Raw genomic sequence first — 22388 nt, forward strand, 5'->3', positions numbered from 1 at the left:
CAACTGTAGTATAGGAAGGATATGCAGTAAAGACTGTGTTGATGCAATTGGGCACAAGTCCCTTCACTTCCATATTTGCTACACGTGGCACATGTGGTCAGAAAGACGTGTTGACAAAGGACAGTGGAAAGTTTGTCAGACCTGATGATCACTGACTACTTGGGCTTTTTTGTAAGCCTTAAGTGACCCTGAAGCCCTCGTTCCTGGGGCCAGTTAAGTCATGAAGGCTGTCACATTGCCCTTTCAGGGAAAAACTAGCCTATATGGTAGGGACCTATTAGGGGACCGGTAAATAAAGCAATAAATCCATTGTAATGTTTCCAGTTGTGTGAATACTCACACTGAAAATTTGATAATGGGTAGCTTTTGGTGGTTTGAGCTGTCTCCTACACTCTGGCTATAGCTATAGCATTTTGCTGATTTACCAGACTGTCAGAAAGAGGAAATAAGTCTGATGTGAGCTGTTCTAGATGAAGTCATGCTGATACTTTGTAATCTCCACTTCCTTTTCTAGACAGCTGGCTTTTAATAATTCCTGGAATTTCATCAGGACTCTAAATTAAGCTCATTGAATCATAGTTCACAAATTTTATTTTATTCTCTTACCTTTTTTGAAAATCAGGACATTTGTCCTCCAATTTAATACTGCTTTTTCTCATTTTCCTAAAAATTCCTTTGGCTGCATCCTAGTAATTTGGTGCGTTGTCTTATTGTTAACATTTTCTTTGTTGAAATTATTTGTTGATTTGTTCTTTGGTCCACCAAATAATTCTTTTGGATTAATTTATTTGGTCTTTATTTAAATTTGAATTCTTTCTTTAAAAGGTTCTTTACTGGTTATGATTTTTATTTCATTATGGTCAGTAAAGAATGTATTTAATAATACAGAGATATCAAACTCAGGACTAGCAAAACAAGTACTGCAGGACCAGATTAAAATGTGATATACAGTTCTTCATAGAAAATTTTTATTTGTAGTTTTCTAAGTCAACATGCAGCCTTCAAGTATGTTTCAATTTGAGTTTGACGCTGGTGATTTAATAACGTCGTCTTTTATTCAGTTGTTACGTGCTTTAAGCCCTGATTCAATCAGTTTTTATAAAGTTGCCATGCATAGCTAAGAATATGTATTTTTCGTTCTCTTCCCATTCAGTAATCGCAGAAAATCTATCATATCTAATTTTGCTAAAATTCTGTTAAAGATCTGAGCTTCTTTCTTGTTTAACCTTACTATATTTGTCTAGTCTGAAAGGGTTTCCCCAAATATTTACTTTTTTCTCCTTGTATTTAGTTTGCTTTTTTCTTTAAGTATTTAGATGCTATTCCATATGGTGCGTATGTTGATGTTAGTTTATTGTCTATGATGCCTCTAAGAATAATACCATTTCTCTATTTAACTTCTTTTAACTATGTATATTTTTATTGCTGCTGTTTCTGACATCATGATTGCTATCTCTGCTTTTTTCAGTTCACCTTAGGCAAAATCAATTCTACTCTAGCCCATCATATCAACTTTGTGGATCTTTACATTTCAAGTGGAAATCTTGTAAATAAAATGTTACTCAGTTTTGCTTTCTATTCTATTCTGCTCTCTTTCTCTGTTTTATGGGTGAGTTCATCTCATTCAAATTCATGCTTATGGTTGCTAATTCTACTTTTTCCCTTTCTTTGTCCAGTCACCCTCCTCTCTTCGAAGAATGTGGTAAAAGATGAGTATGATTAACAGTAATGGTCTATAATTGAAATGATCTACTTCGGTTTTGTTGCTTCTCTTCTTTTCCTCTTGCCAGGACCCTGATCCTAGACCCTGATCACTGGTCTTTACTCTTTAAAAAAAGCAATCTTCCCCCTTTCACCATCCATCCTCTTAAGTTGAAGTTTGTTTGGCTTGTGACACTTCTTTCCCTGAATATAACTTCTTTTAAGCCCTCACTCTCTTTGTATCCATCTATTTCCTTGTTGAGTTTGATTACTTCTATACCAAATTGTGTGTGTGTGAGAGAGAGAAACAGACAGACAGACAGACAGACACCTTCCTTTTATGGTTCAGATAAAAGTGATATATATAAAAGATATAAAAAAGATACATATGCTGTTTCTTCTCCCCCTCCATATTTGCACATTCTTTTTATTCTTTTGTACACCTGATCATGAGAAATAGGAAGTTCCATTCCTTTCTTCCTCCTTTATAACTTAGTATATTCCTTGGCCCCTCTCTTTTCTTTCCTATGACCATCAAAACAAAACAATCTTCTGCCACCCCCCCCCCCCAACCTGTGCTTGCCTTTCTCTGACCCTAGAAACCAGTGGGATTCTGAAGGTCTTGTTTCTTCCATAAGTACTTTGACCCCTTCCCATTATGAAAATCCTATTTACCTTTCTCCAGTTCTCTTGACTCCTGTGTTTCTCACCCAGCTCCTCTCAATGAGACATTGAGGAGGCCTAGGGGATAGAGCACTGGGTCTAACTGTCCAGAAGATCCAAGCTCAAATTTGGCCTCTGACACTTGCTACCTGTGTATCCTGGGCAAGTCACTTCACATCCTTCTGCCTCATTTTGCAAAATGGGGATCATTAACAGCATCTTCCTCACAGTATTGTTGGAGATATTTGTAATTCATTTAGCATAGTGCCTGGACATATTAGGCACTTAATAAATGCTTCCTTCCCTTCCCTTTTCAAAGCCCTGGTCAGAGTGCTGAGCACTTTTGTTGTCTCTGATCTGAGGGTTTCTGGCTCCTAGGTTCAATGTGGTCAAGGTGCTGCTGCTGCTGCTGCTGCTTCTTACTCCCCTGGAGTATCTGCTTCCTAGCATTCCTGGGCTGTACTAACAGGTTTCTGGCTTACCTTCCCTCTCGCAAGCTTTTTGTCAAACCCCTATCCCAATGCCTGAAAGTTTCTGGTTGTCTTTTTGTGCAGTCCAACACTAGTATGAAGCTGCTTGCTATACTTTATCTTTGGATTTCTTTATCATTATTTAGCCTTGGGCCCTTTGCAGATCTTTGCTGTAGCACTTGAGAGCTATAACCAGTTATGAAGTCATCTTAAATCAGAGATTCCCTCTATGTCAGTCTTTTCCTGTTTAAGTGTAATGCACCTTTAATTAGATTTAGCAGCTTGATCTAGGAGACACTGAGATTCCTGAACTTTTTATTTTTAATATTAGGGGAGGAGGTTTAAATTTTTGTTTTAAATTGTTTTTAATATTTAATATATTAATTCCATATAATTAGTTTCCTTAGTGATACTCATTTAAAAACATGATTCTGGGGGCAGCTAGGTGGCACAGTGGATAGAACACTGGCCCTGAAGTCAGGAGGACCTGAGTTCAAATCCGGCCTCAGACCAAACACTTGACACTTACTAGCTGTGTGACCCTGGGCAAGTCACTTAACCCCAATTGCCTAAGCAAAAAACAACAACAACAAAAAAAAAAAAACATGATTCTGAGTAGGGGTCCATAGAATTCACCAGACTGACAAAAGGAGGTCTATGAACCCTTGGTGTAGTGGGAAGAGTCCTAGACTTAGAATCAGGAAGACCTGGGTTCAAGTCCCTCCTCTCATACTTACTAGCATTGTGTCCATAGGCAAGTCACCCTCTGAGCCTCCTCAACTTTCCCATGCAATCCCTACCTTCCAGAGTTGTGGTGAAGCTCAAAGCTCCAATGAGAAAATTTAGGTTAAAGTGTTTCACAAATATAAAGTACCATATAAATGTTTTGTTAATATCGTTATTGCTACTACTACCACCACCAATACCTCCTATCCACTACTTTTGGATAGGTAACTCTTAATTGAGCAAATGTCATAATATTTGCTTTAAAAAAAAACAAAAACAAAAATACTTAGCACAGTGCCTGGCATATAGCAGATACTACATAAATGCTTATTCCATTTCCCCTGAGAAGTTTTTCCTTACATGGAACCTAACTCTGTTCTTCTAACCATAATTCCTTATTTAGTCCTGCAGGGCCAAACAGAGCTGCAAGTTCTAATTCCTTTTTCATCGAAAGCTCTTCAGGTCCTTTAAGACAATTCCCACCAAGTGAGTCTGTCAGTACTGAGGCCTCTGTTCTGGGAGCAAAAGTTTTTGCTGGGAAATCACTGATCTAGTTGGGGAGCATGTGAGAACCATGTTTCTGGGACACACAGTTATTATATCATGTGCTTTCCAAGCAGACAGCCTGGGTCCTTGTCCAAGGGTGTGATAAAACCATATGCATTATGTCATGGAGTCTAAGGGTGTCTCCCCAGAGACATGGAGTCTAAGGGTGTCTCCTTTACTCCTTTACTGCTTAACACAGACCACTTATAAAATAATTTCATCATAAGACTGATTAAAAAGGGGGGGACATGAATGTTAATCTTGTGACCGGCTATCTGCTTTCTGCTCTCATTCATCCTCTTCTGCTAGGTATATATGGACAATGATACCTGCTAGGTGTTATACCAGCCCTGGCAATCATAGTAACTTGATTAGATTAAGCTAAACTTAGACCATAATGTAGTATCAGGCAAAGCTATAAATTAGGATGTTTCTTTTTAAAACTTAGTTTTTTATTGGTTTCTCTTGCTTTTACATTACTTTCATTTCCGAATATGTCTCTGTCGTCCTCCATATCTAGCAAACCATTCTTTGTATTAAAGAATTTTAAAAGGGGGGCAGAATTCAGTTCAGCGAAATCCACCCAAATATAAAAACTATAAATTGTAATATTTTAAAAACACTGTATGTAAACATGGGTTATGAAAAAGTCACTGCTTTGAAAACAAAAAATAAGTGTGTTTGCTTATTTATATGGGTTGGTTTCACACAAGTGGTCATGCTGGGAACTGAATTCTGAATACTTTCTAATACTGACCAAAGAAATCCTTTGTTCCTGGGCTTTAACAAATGTTGGTTTTTAGAAAAGGGGGTTTTTAGAAAAATGCTTTTACTTATATACCTGGCATTGGAAAGATGACGAGTAATGTTTATCAACCTATTTAACTAGGAATGATATCTTATATTTGTGTAATACTTTGTAACTCATAAAACACATGTAAACCTATTTTCCAGTGAGGTTGCATTGCATCATAGGATTTAGACCTGGAAATGACCTTAGGTATCAACCCCTTCATTGTACTGAGAATGAAACTAAGTCCTAGGGAAACGAAATGACTTTTTTTTTAAAGAAGAGATTATTACTGAAATCTTTTGTTTTTCTATCACCTGTATTTCTCCATCCCTCCTTCTCTCTCTAATTTTTTTAAAAGAATTTTTAAAAAGAAAAAGAAAAAAATTAGCAAAAGAGATCAATATCATGGGAAAAAATCTGACACTATATGCAGTATTTCATACCTGTGGACAGCTCCCACTCCTATCTCTGCAGAGGAGTTGAGGGAGGTGTTTCTTCATGTTTTGTCTTTGAATTTAAGTTTGTTCTTTCACACCATTTTATCTCCCCTTCAAAGGCTATGGATATTTTATTGTTTGCATAATTCTAGATTGCTTTCCAGAATGGTCGTGCCAGTTCACAGCTCTACCAAGTAATGCATTAGTGTGCCTGAGTTTCTACAGCCCCTCTAGCATTGACTAGTCCCATCTTTTTATCATCTTTGCCAATTTGCTGAGTGGTGTAACCTCAGAATTATTTTGATTTACATTGCTCTTATTAATGATTTGGAGCATTCTTTGAAATGGTTAATAGTTTGCAATTTTTCTTTTGAGAACTGTTCATATCATTTGACCACCTATGACTTATATTGTTTAATTTAAATTTAAAAAACCAATAACTCACATTTATAAATGTTTAAACCTGGTTTATTTTATTTGATGCTCATTAAGCAGTAAAGGAGTAAAGGAGACACCCTTAGACTCCATGTCTCTGGGGAGACACCCTTAGACTCCATGACATATTGCATATGGTTTTATCACACCCTTGGACAAGGACCCAGGCTGTCTGCTTGGAAAGCACATGATAATTTCACACCATTCATTTTCAGTTGTGTTATAGCAGTTGTTCTTTGGATTTAATTGTTGTAGTTGTCAGTTCATGTAAGTCTTTCCATGTTTCTATATATTCATCATGTTCATTTTTCCTTACAGAACAGTAACATTCCATGATAGTCACGTATCACACTTTTGTTTAGCCTTTCCCCAGCCGATACTTGCTTTCTCAATTTTTGCTACTACAAAAAGTGTTGCTATAAATATTTTGGGGGCATAAAGAACCTTTCTTTCTGTCAATGACCTCCTTTGGGTATGTTCCTAGCATTGGAATCTCCCCTTCAAAGGCTATGGATATTTTATTGTTTGCATAATTCTAGATTGCTTTCCAGAATGGTCATGCCAGTTCACAGCTCTACCAAGTAATGCATTAGTGTGCCTGAGTTTCTACAGCCCCTCCAGCATTGACTAGTCCCATCTTTTTATCATCTTTGCCAATTTGCTGAGTGAGTGGTGTAACCTCAGAATTATTTTGATTTACATTGCTCTTATTAATGATTTGGAGCATTCTTTGAAATGGTTAATAGTTTGCAATTTTTCTTTTGAGAACTGTTCGTATCATTTGACCACCTATGACTTATATTGTTTAATTTAAATTTAAAAAACCAATAATAACTCACATTTATAAATTTTTAAACCTGGTTTATTTTATTTGATGCTTATTAAGGTGAACGTCATTTACTATCCCAATTTTACAGATTAAAAAAAGGAGAGTCAGTGAATTAAGTGCATCATCTATGGTTATATGGCAAATAAGTGTCTGAGTCAGGATTCAAACTCGAGTCTTCCCAAATCTAAGTCTAGAACTATGCCCTACCAAGTTAGCGAACAAACTGGTCCCACAAAGTAAAGAAATTACTTACATTGCAAGCAATCTTATTTTTTTTAACATTATTAAGAAAGAAGTTATATTGACCATTACATTTATGGAAATTTCCATAAGTTTATCTGACATTTTTATAATATCAGCTAATACCCAGAGGTTTCAGGAAGGAGGATAGTCCTCTACTTCATTGAATTTAGCATTAAGTATCTCATTCAAGCCTAGGAAAAGGTTTTCCTGGAAAAAAACCCAAAAATGCCTTTTGCTGTCTGAGAATGAAAACCTATCCATCATAGGTCCCTCTTTAGCAAATACCAAGGGATTCCAGAATCCTCAGGCAGCCTTTTAAATGCCATCTCTGTACACTACCACTTTGTGAGATAGGCAGAGCAGCTGCTAGGGTTTGTCCTAATGTTTTAAAGATAAAGAGCTTGGATAATATGATGTAACATGAGTCATTTTGGCAGTTTACATATTTGTTCAGTTATAACAAGGGTGAATCATATCAAATAACTGACCAAATAAAAACTTTAGGTGAAAAATAGATTAACAAATATGTGGTGATTGTTGTATGTAATTGGATTGTACCTGATCTATTCCAGTATTAGCTCCATTTGAAAAGCTAGTAGCATCCTTTTTCCAGGAGATGTTCAAGGATTCTGCCCACCTCTTTTTTTTTTTTTTAACTAGATTTTCTCACACTGAGACTAATGTGCTTTGTTATTAGTAGTTTTCTGGAGTTGTTTAGTAGCATTCGCTGGAGGTATATGTGGAAAGGAACATCCTACCCTCACCATGCTTTTTTGTATCTCAAATTTAGTTTTTAAGAGTTCCACCCTGTACCATTATAGACTGAGTGCTCAGAATGGTCTTTCTTAGTTCAGAATTGTGATTGTTATTAGGTCAGAATCATGATCCTTAGATCAATAGAATAAAGATGATTTTGTAACATTTTGCTGAAACTGTTTGCAATATGCAGAACAGTCAGCATTTGAGGATTGAACAGTGAGTGTGTGTCATTAGCCTCTCCTATAAGTTGTCATGCCAGTCTGTAGTAAAGATACTCAGGTGAGTATACTTATTAGCCAGGGGTGAATGGATTAGAGAACCAGTAAGATAAGCCCCTGGTGATTGTTGGGAGTTTTTGTTGTTTTAATGATTGCCTGTTTATTTTTAAACTAGGATGGTGAAGAAACATTCAATCGTGCAAAGCTTCTGAATGTAGGCTTTCAAGAAGCCTTGAAAGAATATGACTATGACTGCTTTGTATTTAGTGATGTAGATCTGATACCTATGGATGACAGGAATACCTACAGATGTTTCGAGCAGCCCCGGCACCTCTCTGTATCAATGGATAAATTTGGATTTAGGTAAGATATATTTCAGTTAAAAAAGCTGAATTGTATTCATTCATTCATCTCCCATCTAATAGCATGTTTAAGAACACCGTTATACTTATTATAATGATCAAGGATAGAGATGTTGGGGATGGAGTATTACCTCTTTTGTCAGACACAGTTGGTGTACTATCTTTCTTTATTTACTAAAATGTGTATCTTTAAAAGCAGAGCATTTAAAAACTTTTTAAAAAGACTCAACACTTCCTTAAATCTAGTAGTAGGTAAATTTACTTTGATTTACGTAAATCAAATAAGAAAGAAAATAAAGTCCTATATGAAATGCATCATACTGGTAACTTTCCCTCCAATTAATTATTATTAAAGGAGAATGAAGTCCAGACATGCCATCCATCCTCTAATGAACATGAAAAGATTTTTTTTGTTGTTATTGCTGAAATGCTTTGTGGTGTTTGTAGTAATTATTTTATTTCGTCATTTTAAATGGGTTTACTAATATGTTCTTGTTTCCTTCCTCCTCCATTATAAGCACACAGCAATTTAATGAGAATCCATTTTTAAGGTTTTCTGCAAATAATTCCCCAGCTTGTCTTGTTCATTGTTTTTTTTTTAAACAGTAAGTATGACTGTCGATATATTCCTTGAGCCTTTTTAAAAAGTCAGTCGGATTTTGTAGCTAGAAGTAAAATAGCCTTATTAGATGATATTTTTTGAAGTATAAAGTAGTTTGGTAGAAAAAGCACTGAACTTGAAGGCCCAGTTTTGATGCTTAATATCATAAATTCATAGTTTTAGAACTGGAATGAACCCAAGAGGCCGGCCAGTTCAACTCCCACATTTTACAGATTGAGGCCAGAGATACTAAGTTTTAAATCTGTGATCATAGACTTGGCACTTTACTTCTGAGCTCGTTTCTTTATCTGTAAAATAGTGATGATACTTGGCAAAGCTTATCACTATGAAGGAAACATTCAGGTACTTGGAAACACTTTTAAAATGACTTCCTGTATGTGAAAGTATTAAATGTGCTTTTGAAAAAAAGATTTCCTTTAGTGAAATTCTATTTTAGGTATGTGGGGTTTTTTTTCTCTTTAGTTTTTATACTTTAAATTTCTCCCCCTCTCTCCCTTCCTCCTTCCCTCTTTCTTTCTCTCCTTTCTCTCTCCCTCTCTTCAGTGAAGCTGTCTTTCTACCCAGCCAGGGCTTTGTGTCCAATAGAATCACATAGCCACAGGCCTTGAAGGTGTCTTAAAAAGGTCTTCTAAAGTACTATCCCTTGGTTTGAGAGGATAGATTCTTAGAAGATCTAAAGGTATCTCGGTCGATGGGTGCCTTCTAAAAGATCTGAGATAAAAGGAGCTTAGCCTATCCAACAAAGATATACATTTAAAAATTTTGTAGATGCCAGTTGGTGTACTGGGTAGAGGATTGGCTTTGGAGTGAGACAAGGTTCAAATCCCACCTCTGATGGTTGTGTGACCTTGCAGTTAGTTACCTAACCCTCAGTGCCCTCCAGGCATTTCACTAATAATTTTAAGTTGCATTGGTAGAAATTAAGATGTTCCACTCTGGAATTCCTTGTACCAATGAAATCATAGCTTGTGTCTCCTTTCCTTTACCCCTAAGTATTTTTTCATTTTCTATGAGGTTTCTTTGGGGGGGGGGTGTTAGCCCTGAATCTCCCTCCTAGACCCCCTCATCCTCATGTAAGAGACTTTGAGAAGTAGCCCTTGATCCATTGGAATACATCATAGACAATAACTTCGTACTTCTAGATAAACTAGGAAAACAGAAATCTGTAGAGATAGATCCCCTGAACCTTGGAGTGAGGGAAAGGTGGGTTTACGTAAACCTTCCATCTAAACCACTAACTCTTGACAAAACCTTACATTAAGTTTCTTCAAAAGTTACCTTTTCTAAAGGTAAGAGTATTCCGATTTGACATCCTTACAGGTTGTAAGGTCTGATATCTCAAGTAATTAAAGATTTTAGTGACTTAAGACGTCTGTGTTGAATTAGATTGTTTCCAAAATCTGTGGGGAAATGAGTGTTAAGGTATATGTATCACTGATCACCTAAAGACTCTTGCAGAAATGTAAAGTCAGTTGTACTAATGCTCTATTTACTTCTTTCCCACTTCTAGCTTACCTTATAACCAGTATTTTGGAGGTGTCTCTGCTTTAAGTAAAGAACAATTCCTCAAAATAAATGGATTTCCTAATAACTATTGGGGTTGGGGAGGTGAAGATGATGATATTTATAACAGGTAAATATTTGTTAAAATTCTATGTCTAAATAACCATGAAAAAATTTCTGCCACCCTTAGAAAGTACATTTCTTCCTTCATTTGATTATTTCCAAATTTTGGATCTTCAGTGCTGGGTCACTAAAAGAACTTAATTATCATACTATTAATTATTATAAATTTAAAACAGGAGCAATCAATTAAGCATACAAAACAAGGGACAAAATCTTACCTAAATTCTATAGCCTTTAATGAAGCAGAACCAAAAGAGCTAATAAATAATAAACGAGAAAATAAAATGCTTTTCATACTTCCTCTACTTCTAGACTCATCAGAAACTCAACCATCTTTAGCCCCATTTTCCTTTTTTCTAGTTTTCTTTAACAGAAAATGATAGTTGTTTGTATACAGTACGATTTCACTTTTCATCACCTTTATCTTTCTATATTTCCTCATGTGTCTCCTATTTATCATTTTTATGACACCATGAGATTCCATTCTATTAATAGACCATAATTTATTCAGCTATCCTCCAATTTTTAGACATACAGGTTTTTCTGATTTTTTAATTATGGAAAACAAAGCAACTATGAATATTTCTGTTCAAGTAGGTCCCTTTTCCCTTTTAACCCTGTTTTCAAATAGAGTCCTGGTAATGAAATTCTTAGATCAAAAGGCATGATTAGTTTTGTGATATTATTGGATATTAAAATACTGCTTTCTAAAATATTTGCCTCAGTATCTAATTCCACTAACAATATGGTAGAGTTTCTATTTCCCCACGTTGAATTCTACTGGCTTTAGACAGTTTTGTCATTCTAGTTTATTTAAGGTGATATCCTAAAGATTTTTTTTTAACAAACTGAAAATTTATAATTCAATCTTATACAGTTTAATAAAAAAACTCATCAGTTTCGTGCTAATGAAAATTACCTTTTTCTGTAAAATCCAAATCTATTTTGATAGCAATTTCCAAAACGTTAAATAGTGGGTATTTTGAATGGGCTTAAAAAACATCACTCATATCGTGGTAAAAAGCTCATCAAAAACAGCTGTTGAAGTGTGTGTCTTAAGTATATACACAAAAACACACATGTAATTTAGATTTAGCTTGTCATCCTCAGTTATACAGTGAATTACAGCACGCACAAGAGTGTATCAGTCTATCTATGTGTAATAAGGCCCAAATTTTTTGAATGCCAGGACATTTACGGTCCCCTACAGTTTGCCTCTTCACCTACATTGCTGACCTTATCTCGTAGTGCTCCTCCTCATATGTTTTATGTCCCAACCACCTCGGAATCTTTGCCATCTCCTGTATATATCCTCTTTTTTCCCTTTTCTCTGATTTTGCTGACACTCTTCCCTATGGCTAGAATGATCATCCTCATGGTCCCAACACCTGCCTATTGATTCCTACCCATCTTTCAAGGTATAATACCATCCCTTTCATGAATTAATCCTTTCCTGATCCTCCCAACTAAAAATAATCTCTCCCTCTTGTGAATTCTCATAGCACTTCATAATTCTCTTAGGTATATAGAACATTTTATTTTGCAGTGTAGGTTTTTTGTTTGCCTTTCTTATCTCTCCTCCTAGGCTGTAAGCCCCTTGAGGGCAGGGTAGTACCTTATTTATTTTTGTGTCTCCTACAGCATATAGTACAGTGCTGTATGTGCATAATAGATGCCAAATAAATATCCCTTGAATGAAGCGTTGAATTCCAAGAAACCATGAGTAAGTGCTAGATATGTTGTAGCTTTGCAGGGAGAGTTACAATAGAAATAGGAAGAGTGCATGAAAATGAGAGTTTGTATATGACTTAACTTTTGTCGATCATACAGAGTCACAGTGCTTCACAAGTTAAAGGGAAAACTTATTTTTAAAATAAAAACAGTATTTCATTTCAAGACATGAAGTGCCTCTTGGCAAGGGGAGAAAAGAGTTTTCACTGGTCACACTAAGTTTAATCATCTTCCTGTTTGATGAATTAATGTAACTATAAAATATTGAACTGCAATATGGAGTTAAGTAGTTGTTGGGTTACTTATTTAATACTGTCCAAGTAAAGGGGTGCTTAACAGATCATTGTACCATGCTAACTAGTATTTAAGAAAATATTGTAAATTATATTTATTTATGATTGTTCTTTTTTTTTTTAACACTTACAGATTAATTTATAAAGGCATGTCTATATCACGCCCAAATGCTATCATTGGAAAATGTCGGATGATCCGCCATTCAAGAGACCAAAAAAATGAGCCCAATCCACAAAGGTGTGTTCTTAGTTTTCAGTTTCTTTCTCTAGATGATTTAAAGTGATGACATTAGGCATCCAAGCACTGGTTATTTGGGAAAAGAGTGGGAGGAGTACTAGGATAGTAGCCCAGTTCATGGCGTGAGGTTACTCTCTCCTTCGATATTTTTGTTTCAGTCTGTCCTGGGAACTGAGAAGAATGTCTCCTCTCTAGTTCTCACTGGATTAATTCAAGCACCGGCTCCTGGAGGTCATTCCAGGCACAGGGAAATACGGGAAGGGAAACAGGAAGGAAGAGTTTGGTAACTCTTCTTTGGAGTTGGATTTTGACACCATTGTTTGTTTTTCTGTTTACAGATTTGACAGAATTGCACACACTAGGCAGACCATGAACTCTGACGGTTTGAACTCACTTAAATACCAACTTATGGAAATTCAGAAATACCCTCTGTATACCAAAATCACAGTGGATATTGGGTCACCAAGTTAGCATCTCAGTGAGCTGAATAAAAGACAACAATCAAGGACCCATATTGACTTTTGTAAACTTGCTGGAATTTTTTCCATTTTTGCCTTTTGTTTTACTACAATCAGAATGAACAAGAATGCCTCGTATAATTACTCAAAAACTTTTCCAAATCACTAGGACGAGTGGGACTTCTTGCCCCCAACTTGACTCAGCACATGACTTTTCTAGCTGTAAGTTTTAGAGACTGTATATAAGCATTGTTGGTTATTTATACCCTTGTTGGAGACTATCTGATTATGGTTCTTAACAGCTTACCCTACAAAAGTTAACGATTGTGAACAGCTAAAAATCACTGCGTTCTAGCTTCAGTGATTGGTGGTTAATTCCCAAGGATCAATCTGCCAAATTTTCATGTAATATATAAGAATTTTGCTTTAAATTTGTTGTAATGTTTAATTTTATGAAGGACTGGAAAATGCTGCTAAAATTGGTTTACAAGTTTACACTTTGGGAAATCAGTTGCCAGGTCCCAACCAGCTTGTAAGGGCCGTGGCCCTTTAAGAACCAAAGGAGGTATTAGAAAAAGTCCACACGGCCTGCTGAAAAGCCCTCCCCTTTTGCAGTTCCTACTTAGTCTTTAGTTGGTATCATCTGTAGTTCTCCTATGTCATCCAACAGGCTGACCTGACTCTAACCTCTGCCTTCCTCATTACTGACTCTCCCTCATCCTCATTCCTTTCCTATTTTCCTTCCTTTGCTGCTGTGATCTTAGGTCTCTGGCTTCCAAATTGTGCCTTGACTGAATCTGCTTGGCTGGCCTTGTCAGATTGGTCTCTTCTACCTTCTCCCACTATAGGTAGATTCACTGGTACTTGACTTGAACGTTGCTCTTTTCCTTCCTTGTGTCACAAGTAAGCCTAGTTGACTCAACGATCCCGAATGGATCTTCATTGCCTTCTGCTGGCACTGGCACCAGTGAAACCTATCTGTCCCAGAGCTCCGCCATGGTTTGTCGTAGACGTAGACTGGTCACATTGCTTACTGGTATGGAGGCTCTCACAGCTTCCTTTCATGCATTACAGACCTGGAAATGGGAGAATTCTAGCTGTTAGGGGTCTGATTGGAGGACAAATTTGCCCTTCAGTCTTTGCCAAAGAGTCTTGTGGTTTTCTGATTCCAGGTTCAGATGCCCGCCCAGTCTGCATTTCCCCCTCAGCCCATTAGCTTCCTGTACCAATATTCTCCTTGAAAGATTGAACAGGAAGACTGAAGAACTTTCCAGTTTTTCAAAGCTTTACTGTAGCTCTTCACATACCTCTTAACGCATGAACTTTTCTGTAGACTATCTCCAAATGGGATTCTCCTCAATTGCCTCGTTCATCTACCATCACTGGATAGTTGTTTTCTGCCTACAGTTGTACTGTGATCTTCCTGTCTGTCTCTGAATCCATTCAATTTTTTCATCAATGAGGGTGGTCCACAGTTGGACCAACCCAGAGACTTATCCACAGGAAGAGTTGACTGCCAATCCATCCATCCAGCAGCTACAGGCAGAGCAAGGCCTTTTGTTGTTAAGCTAACATCTAAATTGAAATTGAAATTAAACTGCTCTAGCTGGCCAGTGACCCAGAAAACCTGGTTGACCCCGCTCAGCATGCTCAGCTAGAGCTGGCCCACATCCATCATACCTCATTGATCAGTGTTTCTGACAAGAGAGACAATTCAACTCTTACCTAGATTTTCTTCGACCGACCTACTGTTTATACCAGAGCCTCCTGTTCTTTCCTACTTTGCTGTCTCCTTCCTTACTATATAAAGTCTTCATTGAGTAGAATAGATCTAGAGGTTAAAGGAAGACCGCTTGCTTGTTTTGTGAGGCAGAGTGTCCATTGTGCTATGAACAGCCCTCTCCAAGTACAAGAGCAAACCTCACAGGATCCTTTCTTAAGAACACATTCTTAAGTAGAATCCAATGGAGCCTCTTCTCAGGTCCTATCCTTTTCCCACTGAATACCCCCTTTAAATTCATTTAATTCAACTGCCTGACAAAAAGAGGTTCTTAACCCAAGCCTTTGGTTTGCCTACACTCTAAACTAGCAAGGGCAGCTTCTTCATTTGTCCCAGATCCATCTCCTTGGTAAGAGAGGCCATTCACACATGGCCTTTAATATCTAGGACAATTTCTCAGGAAACACAAACTCTTCAACTTCATTTTGGGGTTCATCAAATAGTCAATGTCACCTGGAGGCCATCATATGCTAGGAATTCGTCTGTCTAGGACACTTACTGGACTCTATGGTTGTGTTCATGGGGGAAATGATGTCATAGTCTTTCCTAACCAAGCCTGTAAATGCCATTGTGGTATGAGATAAATGCCCTCTCCTCTAGTTCCATACTTGTTTGTCTAGCTCAGGCATGCCTGAGTTTTTCAAAACTAAGACAATGGAAGACGTCCAAACCAATTGTCTCTAAGGAAGGAAAAGATGCTGAAAACTACCTTACAGATGAATTCGATTTGACCATAAAATGCACGGTCAAACTGTGTGTGGCCTTTGCAGGGTCTCTAGCATCCCAGCCACTTGATTAACTTTATTTTCTTAAATGTTATTAGACTTATAGAGATCATTATCTTATCTGGATAACATTGAAACTTATTTCCAGGACCCAGTCCATCAAGCTCACCCTTTCATCTGGACCTTCTGTTCTTATTTTTTAAAAATTTATTCTAATTTATCAACAATCACTTCCATAAGCTTTTGAGTTTTAAATTTTTCTCCCCCTCCCTCCCCATCGCCCTTCCCAAGACAGCATGCAATCTGATATAGGCTATACATATACATTCTTCTAGTCTTATTTTTTGCAAAATATGAGTTTGTTTGTTTTCTTTAATTTCAAAAATGTGGTTTTGATTGCAAAGGACTTTTGCCATAGAATCTTGCCTGAAGGTCATGTTGGCTTCTTCAAAACTATCCACCTGGTCAAGCGGGACTTCCAGTGGCCATAAGCCTGCCTCGACATCAACACAGAATCCTAGAATGTGAGAGTTGGAAGGGACCTCGTACATAGCTAAATTCATACATGAGAGCACTAGTCCTAGAGTCAGGAGGACCTGAGTTCAAATGTGACCCCAGACACTTATTAGCTGTGTGACCCTGTGTAACCTCAATTGCCCCCCCGCAAAAAGGAATTAAAAAAAAACCAAACTCATTCATGGAAGGAATCCTCACTATGGTGAACAAGTGGTCACCTAGCCTCACCTTGAAGACCTCCAAGGAGGGGGAGCCTACCACCTCTCAAGGCATCCTACTTATTCCACTTTTAGACTACTCTCATTGTCAGGAAGTTTTTCTTGATATCAAGCCTCAATTTGCCTAGGCAGCTTCTACCCATTATGGCTAGTTCCATCTTCTGGGACCAAGCAATGTAATCTAATCCCCTTTCCACAGGATAATCTTTCATATGCTTGAAGTAGGTTATTGTGTCACCCCAAAGTCTTCTCCAGGTTCAACATGCCCAGTTCTTCCAGCTGCTCTTCCTATGACAAGATCCTTCACCATCCTGGTTGCCTTCTTCTGGACACTCCCTCTGATTTATCAGTGTTGTTCTTGAACTAAAACACAAGACTCCAGATAAGATCCACTGAGGGCAGAGTACCGTGGAACTATACTTTCCTGTCCCTGGAAGTTATGCTCTTCAATAAGACCCTACATCTTTTTCAGAATAGCTGCTGTCTATGCCCAGGCCTTTCTCACCTTGTATTTTTGAAATTGTTAAAAAAAAAAAATCCAAGTACACTTGGATTCTTCACATTTATTCCTGTTGGATTTCATCTTACTCAATTTGCCAAAGATTAAACTAGGAAACTCAACAGGGTCCTATAGCTCTCTTTGCCATCAAGCCTCCTTTACTTTGTGGGGGAGGTGCAGTTGGGGTTAAATAACTTGCCCAGGGTCACACAGCTAGTAAGTATCAAGTGATCAAATGTCTGAGGCCAGATTTGAACTCAGGTCCTCCCAACTCCAGAGCCGGTGCTCTATCCGCTGCGCCACCTGGCTTCCCCAAGCCTCCTTTACTTTTCCTCCAGTCCTGGGTGTTATGATGAATCCTTTTTTTTTTTTTTTTTAATTAATCTTTAGGGCTATGGTGCCATCATTGTAGTGTTGGACACCCTTTCAAAAATAGCCTGATTTCTTACCTGCTCCAACCTTTCCCTACTTTCACCATAGCTCAGTTTTCCTTAGCAGTATCTTTTGACTAAGTGGTCTCCCTACACATCTAATCTGACTGCAGCCCTTAGTTCATCTCATCTTTCAACACCCTGTCCACAGCCTTGCAGGCAAAAAATACACTTCTCCTTTGCTCACTATAATCAAGAAGTGGTGAATAGATTGTGCCGTTTGGACATTATAATAATACTTGGACAGTTATACCTCCTCCTGTCACCGGGACAAGTGGTGGGTATGTCTTCCCCAGGATTGACTTTTTTTTTTTAAAAACTACATAATCACTATTGGTGTCCTCAGAACACCTCATTCCACTCCAAGTATGACTTTAATTCATCTTCCACAGTTTCTCTCTGCCTTTTCCCCATAATCTATAATTACTTGAGGGAACTATATGCTATTCAGACTAACTCTCAGACCACCTTTTAGTAGACAAAGATAAGATATAAATAGCATGTAAATTATGGAGGGCCCATGCAGGTGGAGGACCAGGCCATAGCTCAGTACCCATAACCTGTATTCAGTGTGTCCTTCCCCAAAACACTGAACCATTCTCCATAGTCTGGATCACAAAACAGTTGGGCTTTCTCTTCTAGCTACCACCCTTCTCCTGCCATTCTTTCACTTACCATTACTATCTCATCTCCACCCCTACTCCTGTGGATTTTAGGGGAAAGCAAAGTTTGTGATATAGACCGTCGTTGATTCATAACCAATATGGCAGCTAACATTACATACTGGGTAGAGAGAAGTGGGAACCAGCTGCATACTGGGATACTCTTGACCACTGAAGGCAAAGACAGTCTTAACAGGGCTCCCCTGCCAAGCTCAAGTCTTAGGGGGCTGAGTATAAGAAAGGCCTAAGATCCTTTAAGAACCAAAGAAATAAAATCTGCCAGACTCATTAAAAGGTGCTCAATTCTGCTGATTCTTGTATGTCTACAATTTGCCTCTCACCGGCTCTCTTGGCCCTTCTTGTCCATCTCCTTTCTTCAGCTCTGACCTCTGCCCTATTCCTTTTCCTGTTCTCTATCTTACTTCCTTCTGGCATTATTTTAGCCAGTGTTCCTTCTATCTACATTGCCTATTCCCATTTGTAAGTATTACCCTGCTTGTGAATAGAACCCATTCTCCTCTGCCCCATTGGCTTTATTGAACTACTTTGCTGCTCCCTCAACAACTCTGTTGGATCCCCTGTTCTTGACCTTTGTACTTATTCTGTTCCTCCCAGTATTGCTAAGGGCAGTGGGCTTCTTATTCTCTGCCATCCTCTGATTGTATCAGAAAAGCCTATGTACCTCCCATCTGCTCACCTCTAGTTAGACATATCTGTACCAGAGCTGTTCCCCCAGGTGAGTTTTTTCTTTGACTGCATTGTAGGTGATGTCTTTTGTTTCACATATTATAACAAATACCAAAATTTTATGGGGAATGAGTGCAATTTAAATTCCCTGTTCACTTTGCTTTTCAAGCACTATTTGTTCTAAAGTTTAACTCAACTACAGCAATTATTGTAGTATTAGATAGTTTTTTGTCTCCCCCAAATTTTAATTCTGAGGGATTTTAGCCCTCAGAGCAAATGCTAGTTGCTAGATTGTTCAGTGCTCAGTCTCTAAATTGCCTTATTTCTTTAAGGACTGATAAATATATTTTAATAGCAGTTTGTATTGTTTCAAATGAACAAATCGGGTTGTCATTGTGGGATAAAGTGATCTGTTTTGATTCAGGTTCTACACAGATGTTTAGTATTCTCTAGGTTTTGAAGAAGACTCGCTCTTCTGGTAGTGTGACATAAACTTGAATTTTCCCATGTACACTTTAATTGTAATGTTTTAAATGTCATTGAGGTTAAGAGTTGTTGGGGCAAAAATATGCGTATGCTGTATTCAGTATTAATGCCTTTTCATTTTACTGAGAGAAAAGATAACTTAAAAGTCTTTCACATGAGGCTGTGGATTGTCTTGTTTGTCACACCCGCATGTTGGTTTGCCAGGCATGTTGGAGAGTCGACTGCCTTCCCTTTGGTAGGACAGGTTGCTAGTACCAAAGGGACCACCTGCTAAACCTCTGAGACAGGGACTTCCCTTTCCAGAGTGGGACATAAAACGGTCCAAAAATTGCCTCATGGTTAGACAGCATTTTTTTTTTTTTTCCTTTGGGAAACCACTTCTTAATTACGAAGTGAAAGCCTGCCTGGACAGACATTGTCCTGAGATAGTGTGGAAGCCAAGCTGAGTGGAGTGCCCTGTTACATTACAGTCATGGATGGTATTACTGTTTTCAGTATATATTTCCAGACTTTTTTACAGCCCTTAAGGACTCTTAGGGTCTATCTTGTCTGAGAATAAGCTCATGGCACTGGAATACCAAGTATCAACCAAGGCAGTGTCTGTGTCAGCCCCTACTAGACCAACCCATTTTTTCCTTTTGTTTCTCAAACTCTTGTCCCTCCAACTCCTCTCTTCCCTTGTCATTTTCCTTCCTGTCACATTTTCCCCGTCTCCTTGCATTCAGTTTTTCCTTCCTGCCACCTACCTGTTTCCTAAGATTGCTGGTGGCATCTTTCATCCATGCAGCATCTCCCTTCTCATAAACTCTAGCCCAGGCTTAACTCAGGTGCCTACAACTTTCTCCACCCCTCGTCTTTTTCTTTCATAATGGTGCAAATAATCTATGAGATCCAATAACCCACAATTGTAGTTGCCTGGTGTGGGGGAAGAACACTGGTTTTGGAATTCCAACAATGCTGACTCTCCAAGCGGTGTGACCTATAAGGCAAGTCATTGAAGCCTTACTTTTCTCTTTGTAAAACAGAGATAAATGAAACCTACCTTACCTACCTCACAGGGTTGTTGTGAGGGTTATGTGAGATAAGTGTATGTTAATCACTTTGTAAGCCTTATTAGCACTATGTTGTTACTTAAACCTGTTCCTTGGGATTTTAGCACATCAGAACAGGAGGTGAAATGAGGAATTTTTCACCCAGAAATCCCTGGATATTCAGCCTGAGCTAAGACTGGTTAAACTGACTACGTTCAAATGTGTAGTAGTTACCCAAAGCCCTAACTCTAGTGCTGAGGCCTAGGTGTCAGGAGACCCAAGTTCTAGACCAGCTTTGTTATTTACTCACCATGTGACCTTAGAACACTAGCCTTAAATGGACCAGAATTTATTCCTGTGTAAAATGAGGGATATGGTCTTAAAGTCCCATCTCCCACATTCCAGCCTTCCAACTTGCCCATCTGCTGTGTGGTGGCTGAATAGAGGAGAATCATTGGAAATCTTGATATGCCTGAAAAACTGAAGACTGTTTGTTTTCCTTCCTTTGTAAGTGTAGCAACTGACTGGCCCCCAAATACCAGTGGGTACCCCACTCCCAGTCTCTTAAATCATAGCTGTATGATTCTACAGCTATGTATGTTCTCACTTTCCAAATTCCCAATACTTTTTCTAACTTCCTTCCTCCCCCAAAACATTTATTATTTTTATTTTTTAAAAAAAAATCTGTTTTCTACTACCGCAACAGCTATGCAATACAAAGAAATTATTCTATTAAGTTTTTAATCCTAACTGCTCTGTTCTCAGAGCCAAAAATGCTTTCCATAGGAACATAGTTTTGGGAGAGAGGGTGATGCAAATCTTAAGAATTCATGGTCTCTCTTTCCCAGGTCGCATCATGACCAGGGTTATTTTATAAAGTGCCTTTAAAAAAAGAAAAGGAGCAGAAACCCAGAATAGCAACTTCTCTGGTGCCTGTTTTTAATTTAAATACCAAATCCTAAAACCTCATTCACAGACTATTTCATATTCCTTCATGTCACTGTCAAACATTTGAGTGTGTAAGATCATCCTCTGCACAAGGGAAAACAAATACCTTTCCAGTACTTACTCATTTCCTGGCCTTCTAAGGATTCTTCAGGAGAGTTAGCTGTCGCTGAATGTTCATGGGACACATCTGTTAGACTGTGAAATTCCCACTGGACACCACCAGTTCATGAAATGCAGTCATTATTCTCTCTCTCTCTCTCTCTCTGTCTCAGATCTTTCAGGGTCTAGTTTTCTATGAGCATTTTTTTTGTCCAGAAGTGAATTGTGACTGTGAAATTATCATTTGTGTTTCCATTATTTTACCTGTTCCATTGCTGGTCTTTAGGAAACTAATGAAAAGTACACACAACATAATTTCAGCATAAAAGAAAGTACAAATGCCTGGCTTTTCTTGAGCTTACACTCAGAGTTAGGTATGTTATGCTGTTATTTTGAACCGTAAACATTACAGTAACTTGTTATGAGGTCATTTGGTTTGTCTTCAAATCCTAATTCTGCTTTGCACTTTTTTTTGTTTAACTTTTGTGTGTGTGCACGTGTATATGTGTGTATATATACAATTTTAAGAGCTGGGAGAATGGGTATTCCAGCCTTGATATTCATAACAGATGAGAACTGTATTTTTTTTTTGCCTTTAAATTCGATAATGACTTGAATAAATGAGCTTATCTTTATAAATTTGTGTGTGTGTGGTCTTAATTATTATTATTTTTTGCCTGATAATATGAGTTTGATGCCTTTCTGGTACCAGCTTTAGTAATAGCTAACATTTTTATAGCACTTACCATGTGCTAGGCACTGTACTAAGTGCTGTAAGAATAATAAAAATAATAATAATAGTTAACATTTATATAATGATTACAGTGTGCCAAGCACTTTATCATCTCATTTTATCCTCATATCAACCCTGGAAGGCAGGTGCTATTATTGATCCCCATTTGCAGATAAAAAAACTGAAGTAAACAGAGATTAAGTGACTTGCCCAGGGTCACACAACCAGTAAGTGTCTGAGGCTGGATTTGAACTCAGGTCTTCATGATTTCAGGCCCGGCCCTCTATCCACTGTGCCCCATAGCTACTTAAGGGAATAATTAGTCATTTACGAATAGTCCAATCAGTTCTGGTGTGTCACATCCTAGACTTGCAACCAAAACTAATCTGAATAGGGAGCATAACCAGTCTATGCCCTATTTGT

At 37.9% G+C, this 22388-nt stretch overlaps 1 protein-coding gene across 2 annotated transcripts in view; it reads left to right on the top strand.

Moving 5' to 3' along the window:
• Nucleotides 1-21871, top strand: part of B4GALT1 (beta-1,4-galactosyltransferase 1) — an 88202-nt gene extending 66331 nt beyond the window's left edge. Inside the window, exons 3-6 of one of the 2 annotated variants that reach the window (XM_027874546.1) lie at nucleotides 7996-8183; nucleotides 10315-10437; nucleotides 12588-12692; nucleotides 13031-21871. In XM_027874546.1, coding sequence (XP_027730347.1) covers nucleotides 7996-8183; nucleotides 10315-10437; nucleotides 12588-12692; nucleotides 13031-13163 — 549 coding nt within the window. In that variant the 3' untranslated portion in view covers nucleotides 13164-21871. The remainder of the gene's footprint in view (nucleotides 1-7995; nucleotides 8184-10314; nucleotides 10438-12587; nucleotides 12693-13030) is intronic. The other variant, XM_027874547.1, reaches the window with a different exon arrangement.
• Nucleotides 21872-22388: the final 517 nt, after the last annotated feature.

This window comes from Vombatus ursinus, unplaced genomic scaffold (assembly GCF_900497805.2).
Source record: "Vombatus ursinus unplaced genomic scaffold, bare-nosed wombat genome assembly UNPS02014807.1, whole genome shotgun sequence".
Classification (NCBI taxonomy): domain Eukaryota; kingdom Metazoa; phylum Chordata; class Mammalia; order Diprotodontia; family Vombatidae; genus Vombatus; species Vombatus ursinus.